Source organism: Gavia stellata, chromosome 8 (assembly GCF_030936135.1).
Source record: "Gavia stellata isolate bGavSte3 chromosome 8, bGavSte3.hap2, whole genome shotgun sequence".
Lineage (NCBI taxonomy): Eukaryota > Metazoa > Chordata > Aves > Gaviiformes > Gaviidae > Gavia > Gavia stellata.
The window spans coordinates 39,920,860-39,934,710 of NC_082601.1; the positions used below are offsets into that span (position 1 = coordinate 39,920,860).

At 41.9% G+C, this 13,851-nt stretch overlaps 1 protein-coding gene across 5 annotated transcripts in view; it reads right to left on the reverse strand.

The window, feature by feature from the left end:
• IKZF2 (IKAROS family zinc finger 2) overlaps positions 1-13,618 on the reverse strand; it is a 107,878-nt gene extending 94,260 nt beyond the window's left edge. For 2 of the 5 annotated variants that reach the window (XM_059820193.1, XM_059820191.1), the window contains exons 1-2: positions 13,570-13,603; positions 12,737-12,838 (exon numbers count right to left, since the gene is read on the reverse strand). In XM_059820193.1, coding sequence (XP_059676176.1) covers positions 12,737-12,838; positions 13,570-13,603 — 136 coding nt within the window. Of the gene's footprint in view, positions 1-12,733; positions 12,842-13,569 lie in introns of all 5 variants that reach the window. The other 3 variants (XM_059820192.1, XM_059820190.1, XM_059820194.1) reach the window with 2 other exon arrangements.
• Positions 13,619-13,851: the final 233 nt, after the last annotated feature.

Genomic DNA, 13,851 nt, shown 5'->3' on the forward strand with positions numbered 1-13,851 from the left:
TTGCTGAAATAAAACACACTGTGCTAAAAAACCCCAACACCTCATAATAGCATTTAATATATTTTGACAACAGATTTTAAAAAAAAAAAATCAAGAAATTGTGCGTACAGGCTAGCAGGTACAACTGCTGATTTTACTAGCGATGCTAATTTTACCGTCAGGACTGGGCAATTTGGGATAAAAACACTACCCTATTTAAACAATTCCTTTCTTATTAAAATCCCAGATTACATATAGCAGTGAAAAACTGCTGGAAGTTAATCTACAGTAAATAATCCTTGGGGCAAAAACTACTGTAATGAAACCGCATGGAAAATTACTCACTCAATCATTTTTAAAACGTTGAGTCACAATTGAGTTTTGTTGGCCTGAAACTCCAGATCTATCTCCATGGCAAGTCAGCAGCAAATCCCAAAGCACAGCCAGTATTCCCAGAGCTCAGACATGCGGATGTGCTGCTACAGTAATAAACCCAGGAGCGTGCAACGTCTTACACCAGTGCTTCCACGTACCACCTTCTTCCCATTGAGGTAAAAAAACAGTTTAACCACTGGCTTCAATGTGAGCAGAATTAGGACATTTCTGAGTGCTCTATAGGGGACACTAATAAAACTGAAAACACAGGCAATCCTGGTGGTATTAATTAAGAGGACAATGACAGCGATAAGCATCCCGCTTCATTTCAGAACACCTTGCTCTATCACTGCCAAAAGGAGTAGCTTTTAAATCTGCATTTTGAAATTAAATGCATCATCATTACACAAATACCATTCTAATTAGCCTCCTCAACAACAAATTGGCTTTATTTACGATTAATTTTGGTTAATGAGTTATTTGTAGTTTTATCTGATGGATGATGAGAGAGAATTAATAATTGCTTAATCCACACAAAATTTTGTTGTTCACATAGTGCACAATTTTTTGACAAATGTTTCTGAATCCTAGCCAACAACCACCAGCACATTTTCACTATCTGAAAGCAGCCAAAGCTCAGCAAATGTTACCATATTACATTATAGTAGATTAAACTGTTTATCTATATAATTAGAATTATTATTATAAACCACGGTCATAATTATAAATTGAAATTTCGTCGCCAGCTCGTAAGGAAGCTTTCCCCCTTCCAACACAACTAGCCAGACAATTAATTCAGGTCATCTCCGTGACGGTCTACCAAGACCTATTCCATTTACAGTTGCAAGACAAAACGATGCAGACATCCAAGTCGGAAAAGAAATTGTCTTGTCCACATGTCAGGCATCCCGTATATTTCATACCTTTGTCCATACCCCTCCAATGAACTCTAGCCTGACTCTGAGGCCAGTTTAAGGTCACAGTCCTAGTTTTTTAACTAGGCATTGGTTTTAAACCATCATCTTCAGTCGCCACATTGCCACCTTCTCTCAAAAACACTTTCCCCTTCCCAAACACAGGGTTGGTCTTGCCTCCACCCAGACCTGCGAACTGACCTCACAACAGGAGACACATCAGTAATTCCTCAAAGGGACTCTCACGCACCACTAGTTTCATAAGGGCGTGTGGATGCCACAGCAAAGGCGAGGAAAACATGACAAGCTGGGGCACCAAATGACATTCACGTGTTTCAGAAAACAGAACGGATGATAGCAATCAGCATAAGCAAAGCAGAACTGATACCTTAGCACAGTTCTCTCTAGCACGGTAGTCTGTTGCTGGGGTGCTGTCTATCAGATGCAACATAAAACTTAAGGATCTCCCAGTATACAGTCACTAAGGAACCTTGGATACTGCAATTATCATTCACATTTCTACAATGAAAACACTATTTTTACTCTTTTTCTAAGGCACTGTACTGTGTTGTTCTAGTCTGTTAAAAAAACAAGCAGGGTTCCACTGCAGGAATGGCTGCGCTTGGGAGATAGATAAAGCATCTTGACATGAAGATGAGCAAGTACTTTACAGAGCATCATTATAGATTATTTCCTGGAATGCACTGCAGTTTGCTTTGGTTTTGAATACATATGTGATATATATTTACTATAGCAAAAATCTCACTACTATCGATTTTTCTATAAATATTTAATGGTTACCAGTCAGAAGCTAAATTTAAGTAACAATAGCGCTAATGACACTAAATAAACAAAACACTTTAAAAGTGTGAGGGGAAAAAAGCTAATACCTCTTTACAGCATTTTAACACAAGAGCAGTAAGATAGCAGCCTGAAACCATGTTACGTGCTCACAGCCTGAGTCACGTCTGGTCTCGCAGTCCAACCAGCGAGGTGATTTTGCACAAACATCTAACGAAAAGTAGGTTCTGCGAGCAGCAGACTTAGAGACTGGCTTCCAACAACTTCTTCCCATGCATTTGACATTTGAAAAGGGTGGCTCTTAATAGCTTTTCCTTCAGCAGAGGCACAATTCACATACCTCTCCTCTTTCTGGCTTCTTAATTTGATGAGACTTGCATGATTCTAATATTTTTCAAGCCTCTATACATCTCTAGCATATGTGACTGAAACTCTCTGTAAGTGCCTTCAATTTGTATTTACACACATCGCACACGTACAGGCTTGTCATAAGCCAGGACTGGACACATTTTCTTATTTTTTTTCTCCAGCTGCCAACCTTCTCTACTTGGTATTAATTAATTTGGGGGCATCTGACTGGCGATAGCATTTATACTCTGAGAACACTCTGGTTTGGGATTCACATACGAGTGTATGGGATTTTGGAGAAATAAAGAAATTGTGAAAACGGAACACAAATTTAAGAGAATGGAAGTTAAGAGAACGGAAGAATAAACTCACAGAGCTCTTATAGTCTGCTAACATCATATACTGCTTGACCCTTGAATACACAATTAGCACATCATTCTTCTGAACTCTTGAGAGCTACCTATAATCTGACATTTTGAAGTCACATACACAAATGATGAAGCTGACTGCCTCCCACCTATAGGAGCTGAATTCATACTAAAACTAATTTCTCTAATTTTTCTCCACCTCTTCAGCCTATAATTTTATTCACCCATTTGTATCTCTTCAACTGGCATCCTTTGTGAAGCTCTTAAAGATTTATTGTTGGAAAAGCATGATATAACGAGGAGATATTATTACATTACACTCCAGAAGAATAGATTATCCAAAGGATAATACCTAACAGTGATGGAGACGGAGGCCTGTGTACTTAAGCTAGAGGAAAAATTTCAAACAGGGGGTTTCAAGTAAAGCTGATACCCCATATTGTTCCGCGCAGCTGCATGGAGATGTATTAAACTCACCCAGGAACCACCTGTGCTGGTAACAAGGTCAAAACAACTGGTAAAGTTGACCCAATTTTGGGAGATTAAACTGTAAAACTATTTCACACATCTACGTCTAGGACATGCCTACATCTGAAAGGTGATGAGGATTAAGGCAGTGAGTGAAATTTAAGGCACAACAGTGTATTCTAAAATATTTCTGTACTCGGGAAATCTCTGCACACGTGCCAGACCAAACTCCAGAGATGCAGGGAGAGACACCCCTCACCACGATACTACACATGCAATACAAAGGCTGTACCTAGGAACGGGCAATTAAAAGCAGTATGCAAAACCGCTAATTAATAAGATTTGTTCCCCTTCAAGGGCCATTATCTGGACAAGGCAAAACACACGCTGCAGGTTATCAATTTCTCAAGAAATAAAATTAAAAACCACCAAAACCAAACCCTGTTTTCTTCTTTTGCCTAAGCCTTCTCCCCTTATCACAGACCTGGCTGCTAACCAGAACAATGTCTTCAATCTACTGCGACTCTTTCCTGGAAACTTTTAAACCATCCATGACTTACAGAGAACAGCTGCTCTTCCCCAAATGAATAAACCTCATATCTCTTCCGTGTAAAAAGACTTGCTGTTTTCATACAGAACGAGACAACTTCTTTCATTTTCAAGAGAAGGGAATTCACACCATCTTGTTTGCTGCTCTTTGGACAGAAGCGGGTGTTTAATTCACGCTGCTGGAGTTTAAAGGTTGCACAGATACAGTTACCAAAAATTCTCTCAGTTTGTGTTTTATGGCTAGAGCATTACCTGAGAGAGCATATTTACTTGCAGAGGGAATCATAAAATGTCCAAAGGCTGAGCTGGGACTAGGAAAGAGTTGGTATGAATTCTGATACAAATTCTGCACACACACACACATTCCCAAAGAGTAATTATGAGAAAAATTGGCATGGACTTGGGCATATCACAGGCTTCTCCAGCCAGCTTTCTGTGCCACTCACCAACGTAACTTTAACAGACTGAGGGAACACATGTCCCTTGAGAAAAACCAGGACATCACTTTCTTCTGATGGAATTAGGGGTTTTTGGAGGCTGAGGGGAATGCAAGGGAAACATAAGGAGCTGAGAAGACTCCAGCCTACTGCTGAAAGTCATAGCATAGGTATCTTTAGGATAACACTTGTTTTGCTCAAGTGGAGGATAAACGAGAAAATATCCCTCATCGGAAACTCAAGCTTTGTCACATATGTGGTTTAACTGCAAATGGAGCACTGCACCTCTATTGTAAGCCCTGCCCAGATCTTCCATTAGCTGGAGATGAAACACGGATTGTCTTACCTCCTCACGTAAGAGGAAACTTCATGAGAAAAAACAGTGATAGACAGGACAGGCAAACAAGGTGAATGGATTTTCTGTGCTTCAGTATGTCCCACCTTCTTTGGAAACTGCTTCAGACTTCCACCCCCCAGGACAAAGGACCTGACACCGTCAGCACCAAGATGCAACTGGGTCTTCTATCCTCACCACATGAAGCTTCAGGGTGGACAGTAGAGCTTAATCCTCAAAAGGCCTTCTCCAGCCCAGCGACAGGAAAAAGACTTTAATGTTCCCACTAGTCTTCCCTTTCTCCCTCCCCTACTGCAGTGACTGTACCTGTGCCCAGAGCAGCCTCGCAGGTGGTACCAGTACCTCAGCAGAAAGAGGGGGTGAAAAAAAAAAAAAACCAAAAACCAAAAACCCAGCCTGTGCAGCTTCTCCAGGTAACATGAAGCCATGGTGGGGAAAGTGGAGGTAGGTCTGGAGTGAAACAGATTCCTTGGCCCGCGCCTTGCGTAAAACCCACAGCCTGCTAAGAAGAGGAACCCCTACCTGTTTAGGGAGATGATGCACTTAAACTCTGCTGTCTTTTTCATTCATCACTGGCTGGTAGATGCAGATATTCATCCCCTCCACACCAGAGCTGAGAGAGCAGCCTGGCCCTAGAACTGATCTCCAACCACCTACAGGTGTTCCCCCCATTCCTGAGCAGGCATAGGGATCTGACAGGCAATCTTGGCTTCATCAGAGGGGAGACAAAGAGCCCTACGACCTCTCTGGACAGGCCAAACACAGAGCAGCCATGAGCTCAAAGAGCAGGTATGACGCATACAGAGCCCACCAGCTCTGTACTGCTATGCCTTGGCCACACAGTGTTAAAGAAAGAAACACAAGCACTGGAAAGCAGGGTCAAAAATAGGAGGTGTGGAGAAAGCAAGTCAGTTAAAAAAACAAATAGGAGATTCTAACTCACAGAAGTTTAAATGACCTACCAGCACACAAATGAGGGGGATGAATCAACCCCATGCTTATCCAGGAACAGTGTCTGCTGTTTTATGGTACGCTCCAATGTAACTTGCAGGTGACCCTGCCAGCCAGGTCTATGCTCATGGCAGGAGCTTCTGCCAGCATCGCTCTGCCTGTGAGGGATTACAGCTCTCGAAAGCCACAGGCTGACCCGATGGTGCCAGCAGAAGCCGGTAATGTAGACCTGGCTCCAGATCAAGGGCACATTTTGCTGGGCAGTGTAAATAAGAGTTTGTCCACACACAGACCTGGTAATGCTCAGCTGTATGGGACGAGTTAAAATGCTGTGGTTGCTCTAATGTAATCACACCAGAACAGGGTGCTTTAGGACTACCGCAATTATTCCTGCGCGGGACAGGAAACAAGCTACGCCCGTATTAAGGTACTTCTGAACACATCTCATGACAGGGCTGCAAAAATTCAATGTAAAACAAGCCCTAAGCAAAGCAGCTATCATAATAAAATTCCTACTTTTGACAAGGCCTAACATGTGCCATCTAAACCTCCATCTTGAATGATCTATGGCCTCTGTGATCCAGAAAAAAGGCAAGAGGGCAAAAAAGCAGCACAGAAACATGAAGGGACTCCCCTCTGATGACAAGAGTAGGGAGAAAAACTGGGCTTCTGGTCACCAGAGCCATACCTGTCAAGCCTCATCGCTTCTCAGTGATAATCACAGCTCTGCTTCCTTCCATTGGGATGCAGCAGTCAGCCGCCTGGACTCCAAACAAGCGTTCACCGCTCTAAACAAGGGACAACATGCCGTGGCACAGGCTCCGCACCTGAGCTGGCAACAGGTCTTGTTACTACAGAGAGCAGTGGCACAGCCTTCTCTTAAATTTTCTACCGAGCTGCTGCAAGGTGTATCCCCCAAAGAGTTTCATTCACTGGGATTACTGAGGAAAAAGCGGAAGAGGGCTATGCCTTTTCCTCCTGGCTAGAATAGCATTGCTCCTCCAAGGTGCCCTCTTGGCACTGGAAGGAGAACGAGCACTGCTCACCCTCAGTAATGCACAAAGATGACACAGGTAGCTGCATTTTCACCTGTAAAACCTAGTCCTGCAAACTGCCATTTAGCTGGAGGACTAGACAGAGCCAGTGGCCCATAGAAATGTGAAACAAGCCCTTGATCCAATTTCCCAGGAGAAAACAGTCATCAATTTCAACAGAAATGGCACCTTCCCCCAGATTCAGGGATGGGAAAGACAGAGCGCTCTCTAATGGGTATCTCGTTGTCCAGCTGCTATTCAAGTGCCGCATTTCAAGGAAGATGAGCGTTGCTCTTTTTATTGGCATGTCTGAAAAGGAACTGAAATTCCAGAAGCAAACATTGAAAACTTGCTGACTACCAAGCTAGCAAGAGCACCGAATGTTGTAACAGGGTGTGTACCAAGGAAAGTTAACCGAACCTGACAGTCCAAGAGAATAACAGAAGTTTCCTAAGAAAGGTGTGTGCTGCAACAAAGCCCTGGCAGATGGCCTCTCAAGAGACTTCCATCAGAATGAATAAAAACCTATCTAATGAGATTAACTGATCATTTTGCTCCACCCTCGTTATAACACTCAACAAGAGAGAGGAATGTTTTTGCAGCCAAGTATCTGATTCCATAGGGAATGCCAAAGAGACCGTGAACAGAAGATATGAAAAACATACAGGGGAAACCTCTGCCATTACAGTGTAAGCTACAACCAGTAGTTACTTAAACACCTAGTAGTTTCAGCGGCTACTCGGTTTTCATCTACGCACAGAGTTTGTATCAGAGGAACTCTTTCATGATTTTTACCATACCTATGTGCAAAATCTAAGCTGATGAGTATGAAGGTACAACAATCCAAGACGCACCCCAGCAGGTATTTAATTTCCAGGCAACCTTCTCTTTCTTTAAGAAAAAAAAGAAACAAACAGTACAGCACTACTCTGCAGAGCTTTGGATTCATACATGTGGACAAAAACCTAGATTTCTGTTTAAAGCCTGATTGTCACCTTTTTTTTTATTATTTTTTTTTTCCTCCTTAAACTTCAAGAAAGCTAAATCCATTGGCTAAAACTTTCATGAGTATTATTCCCCTGGCACTTCTCAGGGAGTCTGAGGTTAAAAGACTGAAGCAAAGTCACTGCTTCTCTAAGTGTCAAAGTAGCTCACTTCTACCAGTTCCCTGCCACACTTTATTGAGCTCATCCCTTATGTCTAAGCTCATCTTGGCACAGTGCATCTTCACCAACCTTCAACCTGTAAAACCACAGGTACATCTGTATCGGGCATCGTCATGAAATTCCACAGCTGAGCTCTCTAAACATCAAACTGTCAAGGCTGGAAAGTCAGACACAAAGGACTGGAGGACATCTCAAGCGACTGTCAGAAGTCCACCTCCCTGCACTGAGGCAGGATCAACAATACCAAGACCAATAGATGTTGCCTACCCTACTCCTTAAAGGCTGCTGAGGAAGGAAATTCCTCAGCATCTCCAGGTTATCCAGTCCAAGTTTTTAGCACCATATGCAGCGTTTCACACTTTCCAAGATATTTGGAAGAACTGGAGACCTGAATCCCCACTTCAGAGCACAGCAGTTTTAGCTGCCAGAATTCTTCATGCCCCAGTGCACGTGTCAGGGGAGTGACTGCCTCAAAGCACTAATTCAGTGCCCCCCCTGCAGCCCAGCCCAACCACCCTCCCTAAAGAAAAGCCTCCTGCAGAGGCTCAGCCTCTGTCACCTCATCTTACTGAAAAAACACATACTGAGCCAAAAAGAATCCCAGTGCAAGCTCCAGCCTCACGTGCCTGGGCCGTAGACCCTGGCAATGGCAGGGCTTGTTTGCCACGTAGCTGAGGCATGAAGCAACCTCTAATTTTACGCATTTTCATTCCAAAAGGCAGACTCCACAGTTACGTTTCTTTATCCATATGGATGCGGTGCCGATACAGCTGTGGTACATGAAACTTTCTGCTCAGAGCAACACAACTGTGACAAAACAGGGCTTGTGTGACAATTTAGAGTTGAAAAACGAAAGTAATCAAGAAAAATTTGGGGCTTTGAAGTTACCAAAAAAAAAAAAAAAGAAAAAAGAAAAAGTGTAACTGATAGTCCACCCCAGTCTACCCTGATCATTGGGAATACAGTATTAGCTACATTAGAATAAGACCTTGCCCAAATACTCTTGAAACACTGCTGCTGAAATCACTCACACTTAATACTGTGGTCCCAATAGCTGTCTTGTCAAACAGCGCGCTCATTCCCCACCATGGAGAAAATGCAATCGCCTCATTATTTTCAGCAACAGTCAGTTGACAATGCTTACTTTCTTAATAAATTATTTCTCGTAACTTAGTAACACTTTATGCTACTATAAACACATCTTGAAAGGGTACCACAATTTTAATCAGTTTCAAACATCAGATGTTGGGTTTGATATTTATGATTCTTCTGACTCTGTTTCATTTAATGGCTCCTTTCGTCTATGAAAGCAAAGATAAGAAAGTTATCTAGGACACCCACTGTAAAGTCTCTAATTTAAGAGGAAATTTCCTCTGTCACTGACTGTTGGATGCTAATACCTGCTGTTACTATTTTCCATACGACACCGGGCAAGTGGTCTTAGAGGAGTATCCTTCATCCTATACAAAGTGGTCATCGAGTCAACTAATCGAACAACTGTGCCCCTGCAGTTTCTAAAGGGGACATTCTTCTAAGTCCATTTTAACTTACAGGGAAAAAAAAAGTAATATGTATCTCAAATAACTATTGTAAGAACTCAGTATGGTATTATGAGGAGGTGACTGGGAATTATTTCTTTTTAAATCCTCTTTTGTAAGGATTCCCCATCACCCTTTAATTAGCACGCCAGTTCCCATTCTAAGGTTCCTCATCACTTACAGCCCAGTTCAACATTCACCGAAGGCAACAAGACAGACTCCCTTAAACTTGGCGGGGTCTAGAAGAGGGCTTAGGGCCATGCAGGGAACTCTCTAGTACCAACACGAAGTTAATTGAGCAGGCCTTTGACGCCCAGCTCTGCATGTCAGCCCTTGGAAGAGCTTTCCTATGGAAGATCAGAAGAAAATCTGGACTTCCAGATATGGGGCTATGTAAATGTATCATCTGTACTCAGCAGGTATAGCACTAATTTGTCTTTTGCTACAGAGGAAAAAGAGATGATCTATAACCTATTCAGTTTGACTATTTACACGTATTTTAAATCTTCGCTTACATAAAACTACAATAAAGTATTTTAGAACAGAGCATCTGCCAACATACATACAATATTCTGCGAAAGGCAGATACGTACCGTAAGGTATATGTAAGATCATTAGTTAGGTATGACAGGTGATTTACTGTGATTTATCTTTCAGGATCATCTCATTCACAAGGAAAATTGAGTGTCAGCCCCATCCATAACCTATACATACCGCCTAGATACTTGAAAATGGTAATAGGTTAAAGGATGCAGTAGACAACTCTCCAACACAAGCCAAAATATTTAACCCAAAACCTTTTGGAATAGAACTGGAAAACAGTAGACCAGCCAGAACTCCTACTAACACGGATTGCCAGGGGCTAATGAACACAGAAAACTCTTTACCTAGCACATAATTTTACTGTTGCTGGGAGAGCACTGCTCAGCTGTTTCGGTACAGATCCAAGAAATTTGCTTCTTATGGTTTTGCCTCTGTTGAAGCCAGACATGAATTAAGGCTAAATTAAGAGCTGTGGTTCAAAACAATTCAATGGAACGCAAGAACAAAGGTCAAGACTTAGATCTCTGCCCTGCAGGTGCATGTCCCAAGCGCACAGGTAAATAGGGCCATCCACCTCCTGGGGATGGCCGGCAACAAAATAGGGAGTGAAACATTTGGGGTCTGATCCACATACCACCTCCTCCGTTAGCAAACCCTACCCAGCCAGAATGACATACCTTGGGCTTCGTTATAGAGGCAGGCCAACGGTAGATCAGTCTCCAGTGACTCCACTAGAAATTAAACCATACTGAAATAGAACGCAGCCACTTCCTCCACTTACAACAAAGGAGGATGGATTGATCCAACAGGAGCTACCAAATTCATACAAAATATTTCGAACAGCTATTCCTCCTTACTCTCCCACATCAACCTCTCCTTAAAAAAAAACCAACCCAACAAACAAAAAAAAAAACACCACCAAAAAAACCCCAGAGGTCGCAGGCCCCTGGGTTACCGAACCTTTAAAAGCATTGCCTGTACCCCGCAAAACAGGTGAAAAGCTCTAAAGCACAGCCTGGTGATTTAGTCTACATGCCAGATTCAAGATTTGGCCAAAAACCTTAAGTGAACCAACGTAACAGCTGCCACAAAAGCCGACAACCTCTAATCAATATCTTCCATGTTTAAGACAGAACAAACCGCCTCTCTGCAAAACGTTCTTATGCCTGTAAAGAGTAAATAAATTACAACAAATTTAAGAAGGTCGAGTTTTGCTTGGCTTAAGAACACCAGACAGAGCCCCTAATTTTTCAAGAACACCACATGCGTAACACAGAGCAGTAGCGATGAAAGCAGTTGAGACACCTGTGAGATACCACAAAACACATTTTAAAAAATAAGATATTCACCAAGGCTGCAGATACATGTGTGTTGCAAGAACTAACGAAGCTTAAAAATCATTGAAAATGTTAACACAGTGAGCACGAAAATATTTAATGTCTTAAAGTATTTTTGCATTACTTCATCCTAGATCTTTTTATTCCCTAATTTGACTCTGGTTTTTAGTCTAGATTATAAAGAAGATTTAAAACAAGGAGCTTTTTTTCCCTTCCAGTGAAGGCTTCCCATTAATAAAAAGGAAACAAAGAAAATGAAGAAAGTGAGTAGTAAAACTTTTACAACATAATAAAATATATCAGAATCCCAGTGCTGCAGGATTGGAATTGTCTAAAGATGCTGAATTATGATCGGTTGTCATATAAAGTTCAGTCCACAGTATTAGCAATCATATTCTCTAGCAACATGTATATAATTGGGAGATCTTCATAATAACCCTCAGTTTTAAAGGCTCATAAAAACCACATTTTACTGGTAATTTGCAGGAGGAAAGAAGAATTCTTAAAGGAAAGTAACATCTTTTTCTCAGTAAGAAAGACTCTGAAGGCAATACACTGTGTATTTTAAAGCAAGCGAGCCTAAAAGCTCTCTCTTTTTTCAGTTTTTGGTGGGGTATTACAAACACTTAAACTATCTATAGTACACACACTAGAAAGAAAACTAGTATCACACAGAGAGGAACCCTGTGAAAGTATATTGGAAGCTAAGCACGTTACATTATTTTTGAACACAAGTACAGAGACACTTTAAGGTAAATATCTTGATATAACATTGTAACCAACAGTAAAACTAGCTGCCGCACTCACACACACACACAAAAGAGGATGTTGTTTTATGAAATGTGTGTAAACTACATTTATCCACCTCCAAAATATAGTGCGAAAATAATTATTAAAATATTAGCAGCACTTGACACTCTCAGTAGACTCCCAAATCTCTACATTTTCTCAAAGTCTCCCCTAACATTCTAAAACAAAATCCTTCCAGTTTGTTAGAGAGTCAACTACCAAGTGCCATAAACTTCCTGTTATCCCAGCCACTTTTGGACTTGCCCAGGCAAAGCTGAGGTCACGAGTAGGATGCTGAAGTTTCTATGTGGAATAGTAAAATACAACCCGTCATCAAACCCAGATATTTTAACTTTATACTTTTGCCAGAGTAAAGCATTTTTGTAAATAAAATGTGTTTGTTTCCAAATAAAGCTACTTCAAGCTGTTTTGGGAAGCACGGTAAGTAATAATATTAATAACAACAACAACAACAATTTCCATTTGGATTTCAAAACCTGATGAAACAAAACCAGCACACGTCAAGCCTAGTGTTTTCCTACCTGGAACAGGTAAGGACCAGCTCTCAAATGCCACCTTGGGATAGTTCAGACTAGTAATCCCGTTCATGTTTAGATGAGACACCAGCATGAACAAGAAAGAAAAGAAAAAACCCCAAAATCTACCCTGTCCTTCTCTTCTTTTATTAGCAACGCCTACAGCAGTGGTAAGCAAGCCGAGGACCCAGAGGACCAGACTCACCCAAACGCTCTGCTAGAAACAGGTTGAAGAGGAGACTTACTGCTTGCCATGTGACTGGGGGAGGTATGCTGCCCATTGGGTGTGCTGGAGGTGAGGTCGATGGCCATGCCGGAGTGCTCCCTTTCGGGCGAAAGCTCATTGTCACCTGCTTTCACAAAACAAGTCCCCCGTAAGTTTCCATCCCCTTCTTCGGCAAAGCAACACAACAATTAGAAATTACGACTCACTCGCTCCCTTCACCCTTCCCTCCTTTACCGGCAGGGTCTTCCACACCCTGTAAAAACTGGTGGCCACAAGTAAACTTTTGACTGATTGATTTTAAGAGCCCTCCCAAACCTACCGTGACCCGTCTTCTACACACACACACACACATCTGTGACAAACCTTGCCCCAGCTGCTTTGTCTCAAGAGAAGTTAGGATTAGTTTTCCATTTGCAGACACCGAGAATTGGGGCTGGGCAGGAGAAGACTGAAGTAGCACTTCAATATATAGACCTTCCCCCCCAAAACTCTCTGCTAACTGGCAGTTAAACAAAGCACTTAAACTAAGACATTTTGCCCTGACACAGATAAAAGGAGAAATGCATAGTGAAAGGCATAAAAACTTTTTGGTTGCAGTTTGAATTTCTGAATGCTCTCTCATTTGCAAAGTTCATTCATCCTCACCAAATATTTAAACCTAGAGCTACTCACCCACGCACCCCTCCCCATGCATTTCTCAGTCATACACAGTTTATGTTTAAATGCTATTAATTCAGTGCCATCTCAATGCAAAGACCATACACAAGGAAGCTAAAGTTTCAGGTGTCTGCATTACAGAAAGGATAGTGAAAAAAGGACAGTAATTCAGAATAATCAAATGAAATGACTACTTACATGTTATATATCCATCAGCAGCCTCTGCTTCCATAGTCAAAGTGCAGTGCTGCAAGGCAGAAAAGTACACCCTCAAAGACGCCTGTCAGTATCAACCATTAAATGATTAAACTTATTTAAAGCCCTAAGTAGTTGCCCATTTTACTGCTGTTGCAACCATTGCCTAGAGAAACACACAAGTGTACTGCATGTGCTCATTTGCAAATCACTGAACTCTTCCTGCAAATTATCTGAGTAGAGAAATTCAGCTGCCTCCTGGGCAGGCGGCACGGGGGGATCATC